This window comes from Arvicanthis niloticus, chromosome 1 (genome assembly GCF_011762505.2).
Source record: "Arvicanthis niloticus isolate mArvNil1 chromosome 1, mArvNil1.pat.X, whole genome shotgun sequence".
NCBI lineage: Eukaryota > Metazoa > Chordata > Mammalia > Rodentia > Muridae > Arvicanthis > Arvicanthis niloticus.
Window position 1 is genome coordinate 50,936,335 of NC_047658.1, and position 24,658 is coordinate 50,960,992.

The 24,658-nt window shown below is 46.8% G+C and overlaps 1 protein-coding gene across 3 annotated transcripts in view; it reads left to right on the top strand.

Annotated features, from left to right (window-relative positions):
* The window catches only part of Abhd2 (abhydrolase domain containing 2, acylglycerol lipase), an 85,250-nt gene that overhangs the window by 54,139 nt on the left and 6,453 nt on the right, over nt 1-24,658 (top strand). For all 3 annotated transcript variants that reach the window (XM_034498694.2, XM_076936216.1, XM_034498701.2), the window contains 5 exons: nt 14,567-14,750; nt 17,127-17,219; nt 20,236-20,346; nt 22,081-22,150; nt 23,717-23,801. In XM_034498694.2, coding sequence (XP_034354585.1) covers nt 14,567-14,750; nt 17,127-17,219; nt 20,236-20,346; nt 22,081-22,150; nt 23,717-23,801 — 543 coding nt within the window. The remainder of the gene's footprint in view (nt 1-14,566; nt 14,751-17,126; nt 17,220-20,235; nt 20,347-22,080; nt 22,151-23,716; nt 23,802-24,658) is intronic.

Consider the following 24,658-nt stretch of genomic DNA (forward strand, 5'->3'; position numbering starts at 1 on the left):
ACTGCATTGGAAGTGGCTCCGAGTCCATTTCCACCCTGACGCTCACTCCTATAACTAAAACACCCCTTTCACAGATGCTTCTGGTCAGTGGCTCGAGAAATAGATAAAAATCCAGGTGCATGGGGACATGTGACGTGTGGAGGAAGACTTGGCTCTGAATCGCCGAACTAGACAACTTGGAACACAGATGAGAACAATAGGGAGTGAGGCTAAGATCCTTGATTAGACAGAAAGCCATCTGGACGAGTAGAAGATAATGACATGAGCCTTGGCGGCAAGGCTCAGCAGAGGCTTTAGGAGCTCCATCCAATAGTAAGTGCACCGCACAAATTAGAAATTCCAGGGACGGGGCTGGAAGCACAGCTCACTTAGAACAGTGTTTACCTCGGAGGCACAAAACACTGTGCTCAGCCCTCAACTGCATAAACTAGTATGGTCGTTCATGACTATCTGGAGATAGAGGCAGATGGATCCGAAGTGCAAGGTCATCCTTGACTGTATAGAGGTTGAGACCCTGACATGAAAAGAAGTAGAGTTGAATCCACTGTCATAGAGAGGTTGAGACCCTGTCAAGAAGAGGAGTTTGAAGCCACTGCCACCAGTGATGTCACCTACACCTAGTATATGTGCTGGCCTCAAGCACAGCAAACCCAGAGACAGACGCACTTCAGATGAAGAAACTGGAGCTCAGGGAGGAGCCGTGTCGTCAGGGGTGCCAGCCAGTAAGTAGAAGAGCTGAGTAAGACAGGAGCCTAGATCCAGCTGTTCCAACCTTCAGAGTCGTTGCACAGCTGGTTAGAGCATTTGAGTCTCTAAGAACCAGGCACCTCATCCCAAGAGGGTCCTGGGCACAGACAGGGGATACTCAACAGAAGGCATTACAAACTGGAGCAAGGTAGGAAGGAGGAGTGGAGGCTTCGAGTGGAGTGTGCTCTCAGAGGAAAGCCAGGCAGAAGAACCAGACTCTGGGCTTCCAGGCGCTCCAGCCCACCAGCAGGTGGCAAGGTGGTCTTGCTGAGCCTCTGTCCAGATTCTTCTGCAGCAGCGGCATTTTTATAGTCTGTCGTCAATTTCCAGGACAGGTGGCCTAGAGGAGACAGGACTTTTGTGACTCTGCTGTTCCTTTGCTCTGTGTCTGTACATTGTTTAGCTTCTGCTGTGCATCTGTTAGTAGGCTTGAGGTCAAACAAACACAACTTTGAAAAGGTATAAAAATCTAGAATTCAGAGAGCCTACTGAAATCTAACACATCAGTGGTGAGTTGCAAAATGCTAGAGAGAGCTATTCTCAGCCACTGTTTTGGCTAAAATTAATTGATTTTTTGATAAGTGAATCCTTGGGCTGGTGAGCAAGGAGAATTCTTTTAATAAAAGTGGGCTGACACATTAGAGCAAAGCCTAGGCTTGTTACTCTCAACAGGTAAACTGAGGCAGCCTAACAGTTAACATGCTAGTAGTGAAACACCTTCACCACGGTTAATCACATGTTAAATTCCTAAGTTCATCACTTACCTCTCATGCCTCAGCCCACACACATCTGTGGAGTTTTACATCTGTCATCAGCCATTGTTCATTTTAAAATCACTGTTGTACTTGACATAACCTGGTACTTGACGTCACTCAGGCAGGCTCGCTGTCCCTTCACGTTTGTGTTTGTCATCCACTCTTTTCTGTTTCTCAGCTGAATTTTAGAATCATTTGGTTAAATTCCATGTTGAATTTCTGTATCAGACGGGATAGACCAGCTGATGCACATCCCCAAAGCCCAGCAGTTCAGAGACAGGGATGCATCTCAGCTTATTCTCCGTGTTCATGGCATAGCCTGGGGCCTTTGGGCTCTGTCAGTACTTACTGTCTTCATGCAAAGGCCCAGGTTTGAAGAGCGGCCACCAGCTGGAACCTGGCCAGTCTCACAGTGGGTAGAGAGCCTGGTTCTAGAAGCTACTACCGAGAAATGATAAAGATCACTCCTGGCCATAATTCATTGGCCAAAGTACAGGGTGCCACCAAGCTTAACTTCAGAAGAGTAGATACCGCCAGCTCCTAGTCAACACAGCTTATCACAACTTTTAATTGGATTGTAATTTATATATTGATGTAGAAGACTTTGTATTGGAAAGTTCATACTTTTCTCTTCCAGGAACATGGTGCTTTCTAAGTCTTCATAGAGAACATCTAGCCCCCTGTAGGTGGTCAATGATCATAACAACTGATTCCTGTGGAGAAATCCCCCTGAGAAATTTTTAAAGACTCCAGGGCTTGGGTGCCCAGCTCCTTGGTAGCCTATGGTATGGCCAAGATTTTCAGAGCCACAAACATAAGTCTCATTTCCTATTACCTCTTCGGTCTGTTGTCATTGTTACTATGTTGTGTTGTGTTGTGTTGTATCTTGTTTTGTTCTTTATTGTAGACAATTTCAGAACAGGGAGAGAGAATAGTCGGATGAACCCAGGAGTAAGCCCAGTATAACCACACCTGCTTCTAACTCACGCAGCTCATAGTGGGTCTTAACCATTCTTGTTCCTTCTGGTTAGTTCACTCCTTCCCTCATCCTCTCTCAAAGGTTATTTCAAAGTAAGTGCCCATCCAGCCAGTCATTTCATCTGTGACTATTTCAGTGTGTTGTGCTGAGATACACTCTGTAAACTGTTTTAACTTGCTTGGGCCAAGAACAATCTGATGGCTAATCCAGCAGAAACTTAATTTCCCAAAATTTCTTAGTTCTACAGAACTAAGAGTCTGGATATAACGATCTCTCTCTTGTGGCTTGTAAATGGCCGCCATCTTGCTGGATGTCTTCATGGTCTTCTATCTGTGCTTCTGTTGCGTACATCTCTGCATCCTGATCAGCTGTGTTGTGTTAGGGCCTGCCTGAACCACTCCACTTTAACATAGTTACACCTTTGAATACACCTGTATGCTGAGGTACTAGATGTTAGAGCTTTAATATGTGAATCTGGGGAGAACCATCTAACAGCTGGAGTATGAGCACAATATATCATCTCAATTAAAACAGCACAGCTTGTGTTCACAAGGAGCAGTTCACTTCTCCCAGCTGTCTCCTGTCCTGTTCGCCCTTTAAAGGTCGATCAGTTTAGAACCCAGGTCAAGTCCATAATATTGCAAGTGGCTGGCGTGTTTCACATATCTCTTTTAAATCACCTTCTCTCACTTTTACCAAATTCCTAACGAGCTGATGTGTGCGCCACCGCCACCCAGCTGTTTTCATAATTTTCAAAATGATGGATTTATCAATGTTTATCTCTTGTCTCTCTGTCCCAAAAGTCCGCTCCACTAGAGCCAGTCTTTGTAACCTCTTCTGTGACTTCCAGTGCCCAGAGTCCTGCTTGGCCTTAGGAAGTGCTTTCCCTGAGACTGTGGAAGGGCTGGCTCAGGACTCTGCTGGTATATGTGAAAGATGGCATGTGGGTGTGAAGCGTCACTGTAGGTGAGAATATGCAGGTGAGAAAAACCTGGAGCAAATGCCTGGTAGCTATGTGAATTCTCCCTGGTGCAAAGCTCACCTCTCCAGACCCCAGGCCAGGCTTTTCCCTCACTGAAAAACAGAAGAGGGCATCAGCAGGAGTCCTGTCCTCTGCCCGCTCTGCAGTACCCCAGCCAAATAATAAAAGACCCTTCCCCTGTTTTTCAGTTTGGAACTCAGAGTTTGGAAACATAGAAACACTCCCCCCTTGTCATTACCAGAAGAATTTCCTAAATGGCTAACTACACACTCTTAGGCTCTTTGGTGCTGCCTGCCTAGGAAAGATAATTCATTAAGGAAAGCCTTGCATGGCGGCTTCCATTGATCTCACGCTAATGAGGGGCAGACTATGCAGAATTCTGTGCATTTCTTCATTTGGTTCTTACTGCCTCTGAGCTAGCTATTAATTAGAGTCCCTACTTCACAGGCTTAGGGAGGTCAGTGCCATGGGTCATGTGGCCAGAGGCACAGAACCAGTGCACGCTTCTTAATCCCAACTTCATACCACTTATGTTCGATTACTCCTGTCTATTTGGGGAACTATTCGTTAGAATAGTAGAGTATACAGAAACAAGGGTATCTGAGCATTTAAAAGTATCTCTCACTTTGGAGATGGTGGGCATTTGTATTAGCATGTGCCATGTGCTAGGAACTGTCCTGAGTTCTATACCAAGTTAAGTCAATTGCCCTCTTCAACAGCTGAGGCCCAAGCAAGGCTGGATGACTAGCTGGAAATGGTGACCTAAGTTTCAAACCTAGGCAATCTAGCCATCCGCTGGAGTCCCTGCCCCTGAGCAGCAGGTGGCTGCACCTCTTCATGCATGAGTGACTGCTAATCAGAAATGGCTTTTGGTCAGATGGTTTTAGACTGGAGACCAAAGGGCATTCAAGAGCTTCTCAGAGGCACTCAAGTGGGCCTGGTGGTTTGGAGTCTGTCTTTTATTTGTCTAGCATCCTCCAGTATCTGGAGTGGAGCACAGCTGAGAGTCCCTGCTTCAGGACTGTATAAAGAACAGCTCATTGCTTTGGGCAGACGGAGGAACACAAAGTCACAGCCGATCTAAGTTTATTTACCAGACTTATCTAAAAGACAGTGTTCACTATTGGCAAGCTTCTTAGGTACAGGGACCAGCCTGAGTTGTTAATAGGTGTAGATAGTGTTTCTTAATCTCCTGCCTCTACTGGATGACTTACATCTGCTAAGGGACAGCTAAGGAACAATCTGCACAGGGCAAGAGCCTGGGCATCTCAGAGGCTAGCAGATGGGGTTTACATATGTAGTGAGGAGAACTGAGAAGACTGGATGTCAGTAATATTGCAGTACTGGATAAAGCATAGCAGTAATATTGCACAAAGGGCGTTGAGTTCACTGCTTTTATAGGGCTGGTTCTGCAGATGCATGGCCTGCAGGACTGACCTAGCCAGGTCTCCAGTTCAGGGTACTGTGGTTTCAGTATTCAGCGCCCCCTCCTTCTGTAGGTGTGTGTGTCTGTGTCTGTCTGTCTGTCTCTCTCTTTCTCTGTGTGTGTCTGTGCTCAAACCCAGGGTCTCATCCACATATACTAACTTTTCTACCACTGAGCTTCATCCCCAGCCCTGTAATCAGTGAGTATAGGCATAATATCTTATTGCAGTACATGCTGTATTCAATACACTTTAGCCTTTCAGAAAGATTTGTTTATTTTTCTTTTTATTTTATGTGTGTACAAGTCTTTTAGCTACACGTATGTGAGTGTACCACATGCATGCCTGGTGCCTCCAGAGGCCAGAAGAGGGTCATATCCCTTAGAACTAGAGTCACTAGATGGCTGTGAGCCACCACATAGCCTCTGGGAGCCTGACTGGGTCAGAGAACAAGTGCTCCTAGCTGCTAGACTGGGGTTATGGCTCAGTGGTAGACATTGACTTAGCATGAACGAGGCCCTGAGTTCAGTTCGCAGCTAACAGGGTCAGGAGGTTCTACTTAATTTCAATGTGCACCATAGACTTTTATGGTACGGGGAGGCAGTTCTGTGGCTTGAACTTGGGCTCTTGTACATGCCTGGCAAATGACAAAGTACCACTGAGCTATATCCCAACTTTCTCTTTGATTTTCTTTATTCTGAGACAGGGTCTCACTAAGTTGCCCAGGCTGGCCTTGAACAAATATTATGACAACAAACAGACCTCAAACTTGTCATCCTTCTGTCTTAATAGCTGGGATCATAGACCAGGGTCAGCAGACCTGACTCCATAGACTTTATAAGAGAAAGAAAAAGATGTTCCCTTTTAAACTTCTGTTTCTAAAAGTGCTTCAGGTTCACGGAAAATAGCAGACCCATTACAAAGAGTTCCCATAAGTCCTCACCCCATCCCTTAATGTCAACATTTAACCATAGTACAAGCAATGAAACCTCAAGTTCCCATTGGCAGCTTTCTCGGCTAATCTTCAGGCTGTCTGAACTTGTCCTTTCTTCTAGCTCACTCGCCATCCTCTCAACAACCCACATGAACTTTACTTGTAGTGTGGCCTTGGGTTCTCCCACTAGGGACAGTACCTCAGTCTTCCTGTCTTTCCAACCTTAAGACTTGTGTTGAGTATTTACAGTTTGTTTTTAGATTGTCATGTAGGAGTGTTTGTTTGTTTGTTTGTTTGTTTGTTTGTTTTTAGAAACAGAGTCATGGCTGTCTTGGAATTCGCTCTGTAGACCAGGCTGGCCTGGAACTCACACTGTAGACCAGGCTGGTCTGGAACTCAGAGGTCCACCTGCCTCTGCCTCCCGAGTGCTGGGATTAAAAGCATGTGCCAGCACCACTACAGGACTCGTTGTGTTTTGTAGATTTTTTAAAACTATGAAATATTAAATATCTCTCTTGATAATTTAAAATAAATGACATTAACTGATTAGACTAAAAGTAAAACACGAACCTCTTAGGGTAACTAGTGCCACCTACAAGGGCTGCAGTTGCCAATGCCTTCTCTTTTCAAGACTTAATTTATGATTTGTGTGTACATGCACAAATATATGCAAGCATGCAAAAAGTGAGGCAGGGGCAGAGAAAGACAGATTGAGTTTGTGTGCATCACGTTTGTGCTGGAACCCTTGAAGACCAGAAAAGGGCACCAGATCCCCTGGATCTGGAGTTAGGTACTTGGAGATGAGAGCCATCACGTGGTTACTGGGAACCAAACTCAGGTCTGCTGCGAAGAAGCTAAGCATTCTTAACCACCGAGTCATCTCTCTAGCCTCCAAATAGTTAAATGTCTCCTTGAGTAGGATACTGCACTGAACAGGTTGGGCATCCACCCTGCCATGTGTACTCAGTCAATAACACTGAAGAGGAAGGGAAGATGGAGAAGTTCAGTGATGTTTTTAATGCATTATCGTAAAGAGTCTCATCTACCACTGCAACACTTCCAGGGTAGATATGTTGGCCAAGTCTTTCTTGACACAAGTGATTTCCTGATCCAGACCATGTTTGGGATATGATGTTTCCACCTGTGATACTATATGGCCAGTAAATCAGGAAGCACTGTGTTCCCTATGGCTGCCTCTGGTTGAGTACATTAGACCCCAGTTACTGATGTTCAAAGCAGATTGTGATTGGATCCAGCCTATAACCTAGGGGTGAGCTGAGCTGGGGAGTGTTCTCCAAGCTGGAGGTCCTTCTGGCCCCTGTATTTTATCTTCATGTTTAGAAATTTTATGGCCAGAAAGTCAAGAGCCAGTGGTCCTAACAGCTTGATCTTGAGTCAAAGACAGAAATAATACAGATTTTGTTTGTTTTTTGTTTGGTTTTGTTGTTGTTGTTTTTTTAAGTCTCTTCTAAATCACACAAAGGGAACAAAATAACCTGGCTTTGGCCCTTATAAGGTAACTGGGTTCTGTGGGACTATGAGTCTCTCAAGAACTTATCGCCCTTCTTCCACTAAAACAGCTGGGTGCTTTGGCATCGAAGACGAGTGCAACCAGTTCACATTGCTTTCTTCCCTGTCAGTTTAAATAATGAAGTGGCTTTCCCTTTTTTTCTAAATGTTGGGCCTTGTGGTGTTGCCCTGAGGGGGAAGGTGCCTGAGGTGGCATCCTTACACTTCCATTTTCTTGGAGAAGCACTTCAGTGTCCTGTTGAGTCTAATGTAGGACTATGCATTTGTTTTCTTGTTTGTTCTTAATGTAGGTTGGTGCCTGTAGGGGTGATATTTAGAAAATAGTGCCGGTCTTGCTTGTTTCTGGGCAGCCGCCATGTTCCCGCTGCTCTTTGTCTCTGACCCAGGCCCTGGCACTCACAAGACACCAGCGTTGGGGATGGCTCTGCCAGTCCACCACACTGCATCCACAAAGCTCGGCTGAACCCCAGACAATATCTGCCATCCTCACAGTACCTGGTAGAATGAAGACTCTTAAAGTTTAATGATTATTTAAAGGATTTATATATTTAGAAATGCTCAATCAATAAGATACCTGCACAATTAGAGTTGTTACCCAATATCTAACCTTTTGATAGAAGTTGCTACCCAGGACAGCTTTCGACCCATCCGTGGTTTTCCATGGCTGCTCTTTCTCTCCTCCCCTTCCTCTCTTTCTCTCCTCCCCTTCCTCTCTTTCTCCCTCCTTTTCCTCTTTTTCTTCTCTCCACTTCCTACTTCTCCCAGTTCCACCTCCTCTTCTACTGCCTAATCACTGAGCTCTACTGCAAGTACAATGTAGCAGAATAAATATCCTGCTATAGGTGCCTTTGAGATAAAACCAGAAACCCTAAAGGGGTTGTCAGCCTTGGAAGGGGAAAAGGCCCCTGTCTCTAGAGTAACCGTATATAACTTAGGGAACCTGACTGAGACACTAGAAAGTCAAGGGAGCTCTTACTCATATCCATATCTGAACAGCAGACTCGCTTCAGGACTCTCAGGCTTGTGACATCCAAGGAGATCACCCATAGTCCAGGCTACCTGTCATGTAGAGTTGCAGATGTGAATTTTAAGTAAATTTACATGTCCCCGCCTTTGGTTTTATGAGACAGGGTCTTGTGTAGCCCAGGCTGAGTTCAAACTTGCTTTGCAGCCAAGGCTAACCTTGAACTCCTCATTCTCCTGCCTCACCTCCCAAGAGGTGTCCACACCCAGCAGTTATATTTATTTTCCTTCCTTACTTCCTTCATTTTTGTGCTTTAAAACATTTTTTTCAGGTCTATTTTATGTGTATGAGTGTTTTGCCAGCATCTGTGTTTGTGTGCCTTGTGCATGCCGGGGTGCCTGCGAGGTTCAGAAAAGAACATTGGATCCCCTGGAACTAGAGTTATGGATGGCTGTGAACCACCATGTGGATGCTGGGAATTGAACCAGGGACCTCTGGAAGAGCAACACATTCTTTAGCTACTGATCTATCCAGCCTTTTTCATTTTCTTTTTATAGTACTGGGGCTCAAACTCTGGGCTTTGCACATACTGTTACCAGGCAAATATCCTGCCTCTGAACTATACGCTTGTTCAACACAGTGAATTTGAAGACATTGCTGTTTTGTTTCCCTTGTTCTGCCATCCTATGATTGACTAGATCATCAACCTAGATGCTTCTGTAAACTTGTCATAGCTGCCATTTTCTCTGACGCAGGCTCAGTTGGGGATCGTGTTGATTCCAGAGTGACAATGTGAATTGTCTTTTCTCTGCTTAAAAAGTCAAACAATGGACACCATGAGGAGAGGGACAGACAAGAGAAGGGGACAGAAGGAAGGTGGAAGTGAAGATGCCCAAGCTCATTAGGGGACAGTTTCTGAAGAGCAGAACCCAGCTTCAGGACATACAGCAAAGTACTGTGAGCTGCTGGCAAGATCCCAGTGTGTGAGCCTGCAGCTGTAAGAAGCATTTGGTACCTGTACCGGCAAAGCTTGACGTATTCATTTTCTATAAGGACAAGGCAAGCTAACTTCATTTCTGCAGCTATTTTCTTCCTTGGTGACTCATCTTGGGTAGCTTCCACTTGGCTTTAAGGAATGAGTCAAGTACCTTTACTATGAAAATGACAGGGCAGCGGAGCCCCAACCACTCGCTGTCAGTGGGACAGATACTCAAGTGCTCATTTCCGGCCAGCAGCACAGTGATGCTGACCAACGTGTGTGCCTGGTGTGTGTGCTTTCATTACCCATGATTCAAACTTTGCTCTTACTCACTTCACATCCTGAGGTGCACCCACCAAATGCCAGGCCCATGCCTGGCATAGAGCATACACACATGACTCAACTGCTCCACGCACAGGAACACCATGTCTCTGAGTTCGTATATTTTAGCCTGCTTAGTCATGTTCATGTCATTTAGGGATAAGGCTTTTGGTTTCTAATTTTTTTTTTTTTTTTTTTTTTTTTTTTTTTGAGATAGAGTCTTATGTAGTCCAGGCTGGCCTTGAACCCACTTTGTTGCCAAGGTAACCTTGAACTTCTGACCCTTCTGCTTCCACCTCCCAAGTACAGAATTAGACCACCTCACCCAATTCGTGTGGTCCTATGGATTGAACCCAGAGCTTCCTGCATTCTAGGCTAGCATTCTACCGACTGAGCTATATCCCTGGCCCAGGCTTTTGAGATAGTAGCTTTCAGGAAGTCTTTACTTTGTCTTTCTGTAGTGAAAGAGGCTTAAAGAAAAGGCAACAGCTCTTTCCCATTCTCTTCCCAATAGTGTCCTGTCTTTTTGTATGATTCATCTCTCTAAAGCCTGGCTGCTGGCTCATATTTCATCTCGTCTTTGAAAGCTACAGCGAGGTTGGATGTCTAATCTTATTATTGGTGCTAATCCCAGATGGATCAAATCCATAGAACCTCATTAAAATCTCCCACTATGGACATACAGATTACTGTAGTGCTTAGCACAAGAAGCCAGGGTGGGCCTAAGAGCATTAGCATCTGGCTTCAGGTGGAGGTCAGGAGTTCCCAGCACCACCAGGAGGCCAGTCCTGGTAGGAGGAAGACACACCAGGACTACCCTTCCCTTGCCTGGGCCAGGTGGCTACTCTTCATAGACAACCAACAGCTTTTCTAGCATTGGACAGAGCTGGCCCTTTATCAAGATCAGATGTGTTTTGATTTAATGAAGGTTCCCAAAGAGCCTACACCACTAGCTGTAATTACTCCTCAGTTGTGTATCAAATCCAAGTTTTGTGACTGCTCTGGGTCTCAAATAATTAAATTCAAATGGAAGTACTACAAGAAGGATCAGATGGGAAGACAGGAAGTCTTTAATAGTTGATCAGTACCGCCCTGCAGTTCCAGTGCCTCTGTAGGTTTGTGATACAGGGCTGAAGACTTGGGTTGCAGACACAAGTCTCAAAGGCCAGTGTCCCCACTTAGTCACTTTGGGCTCGGGGGGAGTGCATGTCACCTCAGTAGACGGTTCTGCTTCTTTGTCTGTGTGATCCAAACAGAAAGCCTGCAGCCGAGTGTGCCTCCCTCCTCCATCTCTCCGCTCAGGTCATGCAGAGTAAGCATCCTCTGAGCATCTGGCTCACAGATGCAGCGGGGAGCAAGATCAAGGACATCTTTATGGAGTTTGTAATCTCATAGCAGCTCGCTCAGCATTAGAACACAGCATCGAGAGATGAGGAATTAGCCAAGGATGATATTAGGCAGAAATCCAAAGAAATGGTAGAGAAGTAAGGGGGTTTGGAACAGTTTAAATAAATCCCCTCAGAAACATTCCTTATGCAAATAATGTCTCCAGAGTAAACTGCTGTCCTGGCATTACTGATGTGCCGGGTCTCTTTAGCGTGGTCAGAACTGGCCTCAAGGATCTTCATTTGACTTTATTGTTAAACTAGCTAGATTTTTATTATTGTTGTTGTTGTTGTTGTTGTTGTTGTTGTTGTTGTTGTTATTAAATATGAAACCCACAGTTCTTCCCTTGGTATCTGCCACAGTTTGCCACAAATGCTCAGATACATGCACACATATATTTCCATTTTGAACCTAAGCGTGCACATGAGATGGCAGGCATCCTTTCCTGCAGCCTCCCATGTTTTAGTACCTCTGAAAGATGGCTTGCTGTTAGAAATGGGGGGTGGGGGGGCGGTCCAGGGTCTTCACTGCTCCAAACAGCAGTTGCCAAGAACATCTGTGTACATACATCTTTGCGCACATATACATTGTATTTGCAGCATAAGGTTCCCAGAAATGGAATTGCTAGACCAAAACACTGTATGTTTTTGTTGTTGTTCTTATTTGAGACAGGGTTCAAGTATGTAGCTCAGGCTGGACCTGAATTCAGTATCAATGATTCAAAGAATTAGACTTTTTCTGGTTTTCAAGATCTGGTCTCATATAGCCTAAGCTGGCCTGGAACATGCGATGTGGTCAGAGATAACCCTCAACTCCTGATCCTTCTACATCCACCTCCCAAGTGCTAGGATTTCAGATGTGTGCCACCTGCCTTAAGGACTGTACTAAGAAAAATATGTGTGTGTTAGTTACTTCTCTGTCGCTGTGATAAAATGCTATGACCAAGGCAACTTATAGAAGAGTTTTTTTAGGCTTATGGTTCTACAGAGCTAGTGTCCATGATGTTGGGGCACTGGCAGCAGTCAGGCATGGCAGCTTGAGCAGGAGGTTGAAAGCTCACATCCTGAACGGAAAGCCTGAAGCATGAGCTTTTAAACTTTCAAAACCTGTTGCGTGTGGTGGCTCATGCCTGTAATAGCCCCCATTGGGAGACTGAGGCAGGAGGATTGTCACAAGTTAGAGACAGCTTGGGCTATCTAGTGAATTCCAGGCCGACCTGGGCTAGGAAGGAAGGAAGTGGGAAGGAAATAGGAGAAGGAAGCTGTTTGTTCTCTTTAGGTGTTGGATGGATTTGAAGGGAATGGCTGGCTACTCTGACTGGCCCCTGAGAAAACCTTGCATTAAGGAAATGTGGAAAGTTGCTTTACCTAAGATGCTTCTAAAAGGCTGAGCAGCGCCCCCATCTGTGCAGATTGCTTACTGCATGTAGAAAGGGAAGGGACTCTGGAAAGAGATAACCCAGAAACAGACGGGAGCATACCTTAAAAAGTTCTTTCTCTTATAATTCAGAGCAGGTAACTTTGTTGTTGCTGTTTGTTGTGTGAGACAAAGTCTTGCTATACAACCAGGCTAGCCTGGAAATCAGGCTGTCTTCTATCTCACACAATCCTGCTTCAACATACTACACACTCACACATGCACCTGGAGTGCTGGGTTACAAAAGTATATCACCAGGCCTGCTTTATTTTATTTTATTTTATTTCTGTTTCTTGCTATATTTCCCCAGCTGGCCTGCAAACCTGTGTCAGCCTCCTAAATGCTAAGATGACAGGAGTCAGCTATGATACCCAGACACAACCCTTCTTTAGAGAAAATAGTTCTTAGGCCTGGTGGTATACATGAGCACCCAGGGGACCCTCTAAAGAGCATCCATGCCCTTTAGGTCTCACACCCAGATATTCTGCCAACAGGCTTGGATACATGAGATCCCCCCTCTCAAGGGAAAGAGATGAAAACAGTAGATGTGTCTTAGGTAGGTTCATGTGGCTTTGATGAAACACCGTGACTAAAGCAACTTGGGAGAGGAAGGGACTTATTTCACCTTATAACTGCCAGGTTACGGTCCATCACTGAGAGAAACCACAGCAGGAACTCAAACAGGATCCTGGACACAGGAACTGAAGCAGAGGCCAAAAGGGATGCTCTGCTCTACACACCTCACTCAACTTGCTTTTTAAGCAACCCAAGGCGGACTGCCCAGGGGTGGCGCCACCCACAGTGGGCTGGGCCCTCCCTCACACGTCAGTCAGTAATCAGAAATGGGGGTTGAGGGGCTGGAGAGATGGCTGAGCAGTTAAAAGCACTGGCTGCTCTTCCAGAGGACCTGAGTTCAATTCCCAGCAACTACATGGTGGCTCACAGCCATCTGTAATGGAATCTGATGCCCTCTTCTGATGTGTCTGAAGACAGCAACAGTGTGCTCATATACATAAAATGATCATTCTAAAAACAGAAAGAAAGAGCGAGCCCCTCAGACTTGCCTTACAGCCCAATCTGGTGGAGACATCATCTCAGTTCGGGTTCCCTCTTCCCAAGTGACTCCAGTTTGTATCAAGCCAGCACAGACAGACAGAAGGGAGTTGTTCTAGGCTCTAAAAGTGGTGTCCCACATAGCTCGCTAATTCTGGAAGCTACTGGTAAGCCAGCCAGGGTTATCAGACTTTTGTGCCAGTGGCAGGACAGCAGCCCCCATTCCCGCTGTAAACCCACACATTTTGCTGCTGGTGTATGTGATGTGCGCTTCTGCTAGTCTCCAGCAGTTTCCCTGCTAGGTTTTACTCTATTAGAAGAATGTGCTGAATCCTTCGCCTCTACACGCCCACCAGCATCTTTCTCTCAGCAAAGCTACTGAGGCACAGCTAGGCTCTGACAGCTTCCCAGGGGACAGTGGCTGAGAGAGCATTCCCCCTAGGCAGACCAGGCGTAAACACCCTCTCCATTCACATGGCCCCTCTGAGGGTTTCAGAATGAGTTGTCCTCCCTTGCCACCCTGTCCCTGTGTCACCAAGAACATTTGTCTGAACCCTGCAGAGCATCCCAGGTGTCCCTGTGGACTTGGGGTTCATCTTCATTCTGTCCCCAGAGTTGACAAGAAGGTCCAGTAAATAACATCCTCTGTGTTCTTAACACCATGAATCATTGTACACATGGGCATAGCACCCCAAGTTGTCTAAGAAGCTAATCAATCCTCAAAGGCCTTAACTCTTGCTTGTATTTATATCTATGCATGAACATAGCTGTTTAACGCTTACCCCGAAAATCTATTTGGATGCCCGTGAGCATTTAAACCAATAAATCACAGCCCACCTTTAAAAGAGTATTCATTGTAAATATATGTACATCTGCTCACAGACACTGCTAATGCCCAGTTTTCTCTAATACGAGGGAGAATCTCTTGTATAGCTAAAAAACAATATCTCTTTGCCTACCTGCTTTTTGTCAACACACATGCACACGTGCCTCACTCTTCAGTGCATAGGCACCCAGTTAGCAACACTCCAGCTTGCATTTTCTTCAGTATCTGTTGCATCGGAAATGGTTGGGTGACCTCTCCTTTTGCCCACAGGCTGCACGTGGGAATTTGGAGCCATGGTGAACTACATCAAGAGGACATATCCCCAGACCCAGCTGGTCGTCGTGGGCTTCAGCCTGGGTGGTAACATCGTGTGCAAATACTTGGGCGAGACACAGGCAAACCAGGAAAGGGTCCTGTGCTGTGTCAGTGTATGCCAGGGGTACAGTGCACTGAGGTGAGTCATCTCACACACACACACACACACACACACACACACACACACACACATTTCTCCCCTTGGGCCCTCAGCTGACGGTACTTGTTTATGGAGCTAACCCAGGACACCAGGGTCCAGGGAGCACCTTGCAGGCTGAGCAAAATTTTCCAACTCTTACACTCAACTGGATTTTCTTCTGTCGTCCTAGCAGGCCTGTTACACCTGAGATACATAATAGTATTTTAGGATCCGATCTGTAATTGGATCACCAAATCGACTGTAATCGCCGCTGCTTCCCTAGCGAGTCTCATTATGTCTGAGACTCCAGAATATGGCAGAACTACAAGTTAGCAAGGGAACACAGCAAACAGCAGAATCTGACCCCTGGGCCTTGTGACCCCTAGATCCCTCCATCCAGTGGGAGCACTGAGTCTCAGATGGTGTCGGAAGCAACTTGTAGAAGTCTCCTAAGCAGATCCTCACCTGATGGATTCTTCTCTCAGGCATCCTAGCCATTCTCCCAGGTGGCCTAGGGAGCAGATACCTCAGCCCTTAGCCTCCTGCCAGCAGACACTCTACATACAGGATGAGGTCATGTGTGTGAAGTGCTCCGAACAGCACCTGGCTACCGAATGCAGTTGTGTGCAGGATCATTACTGTTCACTGGGAAACTCAAGAGGGTGGGTTAGGTCAGGGGATCACAGAGACCAGTCTGGTGAGCCGCCGGCTATCTCCGTTCATTGAGAATCCCTGGGGTGGCTTGCAGAATAGCTTGGCGGATGAGGCTCTTGCTGGGTAAGTCTGATGACCCAGGTTTAATCACTGAAATGCAGCTGTCCTCTGACCTCCACGGTGTGCCATGGCATGCTCACCCACACACGTCATCCTGAACACACGATAATGATAAGGAAGGTTTAGAAGAGAGGAACCACTTGAGGGGATCACGTTAGAAGCTCAGCTGGCGGAGCCCTGCGTCTGGAAACTCTCACTTGGTGAAGCCTGGGAAACTGCCCTCAAGACCCATTTTTGTAGATGATTCCATGTTAAGCAGTCATTGGGTTTGGTGACCTGAGCAGTCTCTAAGCTCTGGCATTCTTAGACTAGGTTAGCCTCTTGACCTGTGGGCGCCTTCCCACAGATGGCTGAATCCATACGCCCTTTATCTTGGCCCAGTGAGAAACACCCAACTCCCAGCTCATGTCACATGAAACCAGAGCTAGCCAGAGTCCATCCTGCCCAGCCACTTGGATAAGAAAAGGATACTCAGGAGGACAGACAGCCTTCCACCTGACCCGAGGGAGCAGGGCCTAGAGATGTGAGGTCCTCCCTGCTTTCACCTGACAGCTGGTGTGACGGTCAGCATCCTGTCTAGTGTTAGAATCACTAGATTCCCTTCCTGACTTCAGCACAGGGAGCTTGCTGCAAATGCTAACCTAGTGTGCCCAGAGCACTGGGTTTTATAAATAGGAAGCTTGTGACAAATGTGTCCTCTCCTCCCTTCCTCCCTCTCCTCTCTCCTCTGTCCTGTCTGCTCAGTGTGCCAATCTTAACAAGGTTCCTCAGATTTTGCAGCAATAGCGCCATCTGCTGTCAGTAGATGGTCAGCACAGTTAGCAAAGTAAGGGGTTCAAATAAGGCAGAAAGATTGAACGCAGTAGGAACCTAGAATCTGTGAAGGGCTTCTTTTCAGCTCCTTTCCTGATACCTCTAAGAGTTACATACACACCATCGCCTATTGTCACATGAGACCCATATAATAAAGGTAGGCCGATTCTCTAGTACATGATTGACCTTTGGCTGAAGCCTGCCCTTTGCCACATGGGATGTGGCATCTCAGAGAAGTGCCATGGACTCTTCACATAGATCAAGTGGCAACAGGGGTCGAAGGTCAAGAGGGGAGGAACCAAGTTGAGTAACAACAGGTTGTGGCTTGATGGTTAAGAAGAAAGGCATTGGGCGAGTATTCACAGTGGCCCCACTGTGATGCCCTTGCTGGCCTTTCTGCACCTGTGGAGTGCAGGGGTCCCATACATGATATCAGCTTCTGTCCTCCGAAGGTGTTATTCTCCACTGGAAGCTTCAGCTTTTGGTTTTTGAACACATCACACACACCTTTATGCTCCCCACTTTTTTTTTTTTTTAAATCAGTTGGAGCAGATTCTCAGCAAGCCAGGAGGGTGCCAGGCATTCTACTAACAACCAACTGTGCCTTTCTGGCCTTGGAGGCTTCCTGCAGGGTCATCATCAGAGAGATTCTTGGCTTCTTGCTTCTCCCTGGATGTTTGAATGCTACACATCAAAGCTGTTCTCCAGCACGAGAGCCAAAGCCAGCCTGTACTCCCCACAGAGCCCTTCATGGCGGTCATGGAGTCTAATTTTCTGTGGTTCCTGCAGGGCCCAGGAGACCTTCATGCAGTGGGACCAGTGCCGCCGGTTCTACAACTTCCTCATGGCTGACAACATGAAGAAGATCATCCTGTCTCACAGGTATAGGACCCTCTCTTCTGTCTCAGTTGGTACCTTGGTACCTCCTCCCATGAAGACAAGACAAGGCACCTCTTCACATACCATTCTCCACCCAGGTGGAGCAATCCTGAGGTAGCCTGTCACTGTTTAGGTTGCCTTCCTCCTCAGGATGCTTCTGTGCATAGATCCAGGACTGGGTCTTTGCAGGAGGCTCAGAGCGGAGAGTCATGCCTGCTCAAGGCTCAGGCCCTTGGAGCAGTGGGAAAGAAACAGAAGTCTGCCAGGGATGTCTACGATGGTTTGTTATCACTGCTCCCACTGAATTCTCTCACCCTCCTCCCTGGCATTTCCCCTCCCCTCTAGCTAGACTGGAGCATGTGGGCCTGCTCCCTTTGCCTCTCCACCCCTCTGTCCTTGTCAGCAGCTGCTCACTAGGCCAAGCCCTGAGGCCCACCTCAGGTCTCCCTTCTCCCCCACCAGGCTGCCTTTTTGAGGCTTCTCCTAGGTCTGTCCTGTGTCTCAGGTGTGCTGGCCATTTTTCCACTCCTCCTAGAGCCTGGTACTCAAGGAACACTCAAGAAACAGAGTTTGGAGGAGGCTTTTGGCATCACCCTAAGAAAAACATTCTAAATGGTTAATTTCTCAGTCCTTTTTATCCATTGGTTGGTTTGGGGGTGTTTTTTTGTTTTTTGTTTTTTTGTGGGGGGAAGTGTTTGTTTTAGATGTGAGCTCACTATGTTGACTAAGTTGTCTCTAAACTCTTGAGCTCAAGCAATCTTCCTGCTGAACCTTCTGCATGCTGGGCCCATAGGTGGGCACCCCTGTGCGCACTTCTTAATCTCCTACCTCCACCCTAGTGCTTAAAACAACATTGTCTAGCCTGGCCTAGCCACATATTCCAAGCTAAGCTGAGCTTCCTATGGGTTGGCTCCTATGGCACCGAAGCAAGGCTGATCCTTACAGCCCCTCAAATTACAAGCTGCCAAGCATATCCTCGGGTCCTTGTGTCAGATGGGTTGAGAAAAAGAGACTTCTGTCCCCTGTGCTATGGCAAAGTCAACAACCCCTTCAGCTCCTCTGATTTGAACACAGTCACAAGCTGGACACTGAGCTGGGTGCGGCCCAGCCGAAGTTCCAGTGGGTCTGGGGATTTTCTGAGGCTCTCTAGCCAGATGGGATGAAATTAGATTGCCGATGCCAAGTTTGAGTCCTTATGTCTGTACTTCTAAAATGGACAGGGAGTCCTCCTAGGGAAAATTTGTTTTTCTGGAAGGGTGAGTGTTGCTGAAAAGTCCTGAAGGTTCCTTATACAATTGTTAACAAGTCGGGAAGGCTTGTTAGTGTGTTTACCAGAGAAAGCCAGCTAACTGAAATCTCAGGGACACTTTAAGTTATGAATTCCATCCTTTGCCACCTTATTTGGGAAAAAGCAAGTCCTAAGGAAGGATGTTGGTCTCCTTTTAGAGAGGTTATAAATGGATCCCAGAACACTTCATTTCTGGCATGAATGTTTCCTACTGTCGAGCCAAACCTCAAAGCAAGCTCAGTCCTCCCCCTGCTGCGTGACTGGGAGAACCAGCTTGGAAGGGAAGTCCACTCTGCCCGTTGTCATCCCTACCTTTATCACCATGCCCTGCATGGACATTTCTCTCTATAGAAGTGACCACTGTATTGAACCCACTCCCAGAGGCACAGGTTCAAACAACAGCAGAATCACAGTCAGCCCCACAAAGGTCTTGTCTGTGCCGAGCATACGCAGGTATGCTCTTTCTTAAGAGCTTGTTTGGAGTTCTAGCAGGGGAGTGTAGCTGCTTGTATACCCTTGACTGAAAACCATCCTCCATTTCGGGAAGGTCGTCCTCTTTGACCAAGCATGAAGCTTCCACAGAGCAGTGGGGGATGGAGGTCACTGGCCTAGCCAGCCCGATCACTCTCACATCTGAAAGTTTGTTTCTTACTCATTCCCTAAACAGTCTAGTCTAGTCTAGTGTAACAACTGTTTCCATTCCATCCATTCATAGTGTCTTAGGTATCACAAGTAACTTAGAGATGATTAAACGTACAGGAAATGGCATAGTTACACACACATCCTAAAGCCAGGAATGGTGGCACATGTTCTTGTTGTCCAAGCTACTCAAAGAGTTGAGGCAGGAACATTGCTTAAGCCCAGGAGTTGGAGAACAGATTGTATAACACAAAGAGACCTCATCCCATTCCACCAACACCCTCCAAAAATATCAATTTGTAGAGTATCTGTGTATTTGGATCTCTGAAGAATATTCTAGAACTAGTTGTCCATGGATACAAAGGGTGACACTGTATGGCTTTTTGAAGAGATGAGGAGGAGGAGGATGATGAAGGAGTTACTGGATGCTTCCTTATTAAGCAACACAAACAGTTTGTAAAGGGAACAGGGACCTGCCAACAGGTGGCAGCATCTACATCAGTGTACATACAGTTGCTAGACCATGTTTGGCCCGATGCCCATCACTCTTCCAAAAGGTCCTTCCTGGACTTCCTTCTCTGTGCCAGCTTGAAACCTAGTCTTTGGGTTCAGGTCTTGGTATCCTGAAAGGAAAATAAGGCTTTGATGTTCATTTTCCTATACGTTCTCATCCTCGTGGGTGTTCTACAGGCTCAAAGGCATGGCAGTACATCCCTGTAACCCCAGAGTGTGGGAGGTAAAGGCAGGAGGATCAAGAGTCCAAGGTCATCCTTGGCTATGTGGGAAATTTGAAATTAGCCAGGGCTTCAAGAGACCATGCGTAAATAAATACATAAATAAGAAAGAGATTGGGCTAGAGTGCTTGCCTAGCATGCATAAGGCTCCAGGCTTAATCTTTAGTAGCACAGGAAAACAAAAACCAAAATAAATTTAAAAAAAAAAAAAAAAACTTGGAGAGCTGTGTGTCTGATTTACTGTACCTCTTGGTCCCATGGCAACTGGCACTCCTGGTCTGCCTGTGGACGGGGAAGCAGGTCCGTGATGCTGGTGTCTCTTCTACATTGCTTTGTTTACTTCTGTGCCTTGTTCTAGACAAGCTCTCTTTGGAGACCATGTTAAGAAACCCCAGAGCCTGGAGGACACGGACTTGAGCCGGCTCTACACAGCAACGTCCCTGATGCAGATTGATGACAACGTGATGAGGTGGGTCCCCAAGGAGTGCCGTGGGGCAGGTGCCAGGCCAGAGGCCGCCATCCACTCTGCCCAGCGCCACAGCCTTGTCTCACTTGCTTCAGAGGCTTCTTTTCATTTTAATAAGTATCTAATGCTTAGAAGGAAATCATAGGAAAATTCTCATCTCTTGGAAGTGGGAAAAGAATATGACCATCCCGTGTGGCACAGGCAGCTTGAACTGGGTGGGGACGTGTGCCCACCTAGTGGTCCCCTTGTATACACAGTATGCCCTGCCTCAACACGGGACAAGATCAGTGCCACCCAGATCTGCCTTTACAGTGGAAGGAAGTAGTTCTTGTACGTGGTAAGCATGCTTGCCAGAATTCAATGGCCGAGTCTCTATCAAAAGCAGATGACCAAAGGTGGAAGCAAGAGACCTATGGGATTCAGATGACAGATGGATCCACTTTCTGCGGGTGGCGATGAGGTGAAGATGCTTCTGGGTGGAAGACACAATCCCCACGCATTTCTCTCATTCCCTCATTTCCTGCCTGGCACCTGGCACCTATGATCTCACCTTGTCTAGTACTGGCACCTTCTCACTGAGGTTAGAAAACTTCACTTGTACAGTTGGTCTCAGACCCTGTCACTGTCTTTGACATTTTACAATCCCTTGATACCTGTAAACGTAGCCTAAAGCAAGCAGGTCCTCTCAGTGGGCGGCCATTGGCTGGAGGCCACAAGACCTCTGCTTCCTTTCCTCATGAGACTCCCCTAGCCTTTTGCACCATGGAAACCCGAAGGTGTCAGTTACTGTGTTTTCAAAACAAATAGAAATATGGAATTGCTAGTATATTTAAAAGACAAAAATAAACAATGCCCGGCCCTTACAGTACATGTGGTGCCCAGCCTGAGCCTTTCTAGTCATTTCCAGACCAAGGTACCTAAGAAGGCTGGAAGTGGAAGAGTTCCACAGCTCTCGGGGAGGCAGGACATCTCAGAGACCTGAGTTGAAAGAGAAGGTCCACCTTTGGGGACTGGAGGCCCCACCCTGGGTATGGAAGAAACGGGTTCAGAGGTTTTCTGGCCAACAGTAGAATTTGGGCCTTAGAGTTCTCTAACTGAACTCTCTAGGCTTCTCACAGCACAGGGCTGAGCAGAGCTGCCCTGGTGTTGTTTAACTGCAGTTTGTCACTGACAAGTACTGATCCCTGAGTGGACAGACCTGGTAGCTTCAAAGCTCTTGTCATATCTTACTCTCCAGGACATGTTTGAGTATACTTTCATTCTGGAGTAACCCGGCTGAAGGGAAAATTCTAGCTCATGAATGCCTGTGAACCTGAGTTTCTGTCAAAGGTGATAAACGACTTTATACTGCCTCAAAAGATGCCACAGCTAAAGATGGTTATTACAGTTAATATTGGCTGAGATTGCTCCAGTCCATGTCATAAGCCTCATAGCACCATTAAGAAAGGTCCTGTCTTTGGTCCACTTTACAGTGAAACAGCCAGGGCCCGGGAATCTTGAGCATTTTCCTGAGATTACCCAACCAGAAAGAGGCTAAGTCGGGATTCAAATCCAGTTTCTAGGCCCACGCTCCCAACTCCAAACTTTGCTACTTCCGCACATTTTAGGGCAGGAGTTTCACCACAGTGAAGTCACTCCTGTGTGGATTCTGCCATTGCAGTGAGTTAATGTGGAAGCCAGAGGGTCGTCAGCTCCATTTTGTAACATGTTTTGCCTTTGTGTGTTCTTGTGTTCCAGAAAGTTCCATGGCTATAACTCCCTGAAGGAATATTATGAGGAAGAGAGCTGCATGAGGTACCTGCACAGGGTGAGTGGCAGCCCCTCTCAGAATCACTGTCACTGCAGCCACGATTACCTTTCCTAAGTTTGGGGGCAAAAGCAGAGCCAGGACCTGCAGGGCATTGCTCCAGCATTACCTGAACTGTCGTTTGTACCATCTGTCCTCTCTGTGGCTGCCACAGTCTAAATCCCAGAGCTGCACTCAGACCAGACTTCTCCCAAGTCTGTAAAATGGCTTGCAGCATCCAGTTCACCCTTAGGCATCCTCTGACAGTACAGTTATTGCCTGTTTTCTGGTGTGGTTTCATGGGAGATCCTCTGAGTTTTTAAGAATTATTTATTTTATGTGTATGAGTACACTGTAGCTGTCTTCAGACACCAGAAGAGGGCATCGATCCCATTTACAGATGGTTATGAGCCACCATGTTGTTGCTAGGAATTGAACTCAGGACCCAGAGTCAGTGCTCTAACCACTGAGCCATCTCTCCAGCAACACATTTCTACAGCTCATCGACGCAGCTCATTGACAGTGTCCACCTGTTGGTTTGGCCACCGATCCTCCACTGTTCTGTGGCTGTCTTATGGGTTCTCCTGAGCCATCTTCACTCACCCAGGCTCTTGACACACCAGAGTTCTAGGAGAGCACAGGTAGTCACTATGTCATGAGGACACTTCAGGACGGTCTGCATGCTCTCTCAGCACTACCTACACCCCACACCAACAGGAGGCACTGTTATCTGGTTTTCTCATCTGCATATTGAGCACAGTCCTGCCAAGAGCTCCCAGCTACCCACCAGCCACTCCTATCTGTTTGTGTCGTTTGGTTGAAACAGGTATTAAACCTTCCATCTGCTGGGTAAGGGCTCTGCCACTGAGCCACATCTCTAACGCTTGGTGATGTGGTTTTTGGGTTTTGTTTTTGAAAATAGGACATATATTTATACCCACCCCAGGCTGGCCTTGATATATCCGTTCTCTAGCCGTGCAACAGATTACTACTGTAAATTCTGTCAGAATTCTTTTGTCTCCCAAGAGCTGAGATTATGAGTGTCCATATCTGGTTCCCACTTTGTTTGCATCTTTAAGATTCTTCGAGAAGGCCTCCTTTTCCTCTAGTGGCATGCACTTCACTTCTGTTTTTTACAATATAAGCTGAAGGAGATAGATAGATAGATAGATAGATAGATAGATAGATAGATAGATAGATAGATAGACAGACAGACAGACAGATACATAGATAGATACGTAGGGTAGGGAGGCAGGCAGGCAGGCAGACATACAGACACATACACCTTGATGCTGTCATTTTTCTGAGGGTTGTGGCTAATCTGAAACATTGAGGATAATCAGAAATGCTGTGAATGTCATTGAATCCTGCCATCTCCCCTGAGCACAGGTCTAGGATACTGGCAGCTCTGCTCCTGTGCCAGCTGCCCAGTGGTAATCACTGCAGACCTGTCACTCATCTCACTGCCAGTGACAGTGGGGCATTCCTAAGGCTAATCCAGCAAGCTGAGCTGTGCACATTTCCCTCTGCTTCAAGGGCATGTTCAGTAGGGGGAGAGCTTTAAGTCCGTTTACCTTCTTGCTGCAGATATACGTGCCTCTCATGCTGGTTAACGCAGCTGATGACCCCTTGGTGCACGAAAGCCTTCTAACCATTCCAAAGTCTCTCTCAGGTGAGTTTCTTCTTACTGTTTTCCCAGCCATGCAACAGATTACTGCTGTAAATGCTGTCACTTTCACTGTCCTATCATCATATGGAAACAAGCCTCTTGGGAGAGGGGCAGCTCATAACACAGTCCTAAGTTACAAAGGGCCCTGGGGAGCAACTTCTAGGATTCCTTCCTGGTGCAGAAGACAGGACCACCACCCCTGATGTCCATCACCAGAAGAGTATTCAGTAGCAGTGTTTCTCAGGTCTAGAGAGCCTGAGTTAAAGAGATATTTAGAACTAAAATTTGTCCTAAACAGCAAAACAAAGCAAAGCCAATTCTGCTGCCTCTGATGACAGCCCCTACATCTGCTGGAGGACATAAGCAGCAGAAATGGCAGAGAACACTGCTCATGGAAATGCTGTGCAGACTCAGTCTATCCTGTGGTCAACGCTACAGGGAAGGCAGAGACGGACCTTTCTTGAGGGAAGGCTGGGGCTTCCAGTTCCTGTGTTGTTTGCATTGCTGATCCCCAGGATGCCATCTCGGTGGTGCTCTACAGTTTCCTCTTGTAAATACTGTAGTGTAGCCTAAAGGAAGAACTGCCCCCCCCCAGCCCCCAGCTGCAAGCACAGATAAGACTGCAGAGGAAGGGCTTCTGCCCTACAGCGCTTCTGATAGAAGCTATCTCCTGTCAACCCCCCAGCCACCCACGGACTCCCAGCACACCGCGGCATGGCCCACTCAGCCACGTGCAACAGCACTTATCTCCTTCTGGACCAAAAATAACATCCACAGGACTGATGCTGTCCCACAGAAAAAATATACAAAATAGCAACTAGGAAGAAGAACAGAGGGAGTGAGGCAAGAACAGAGCCATG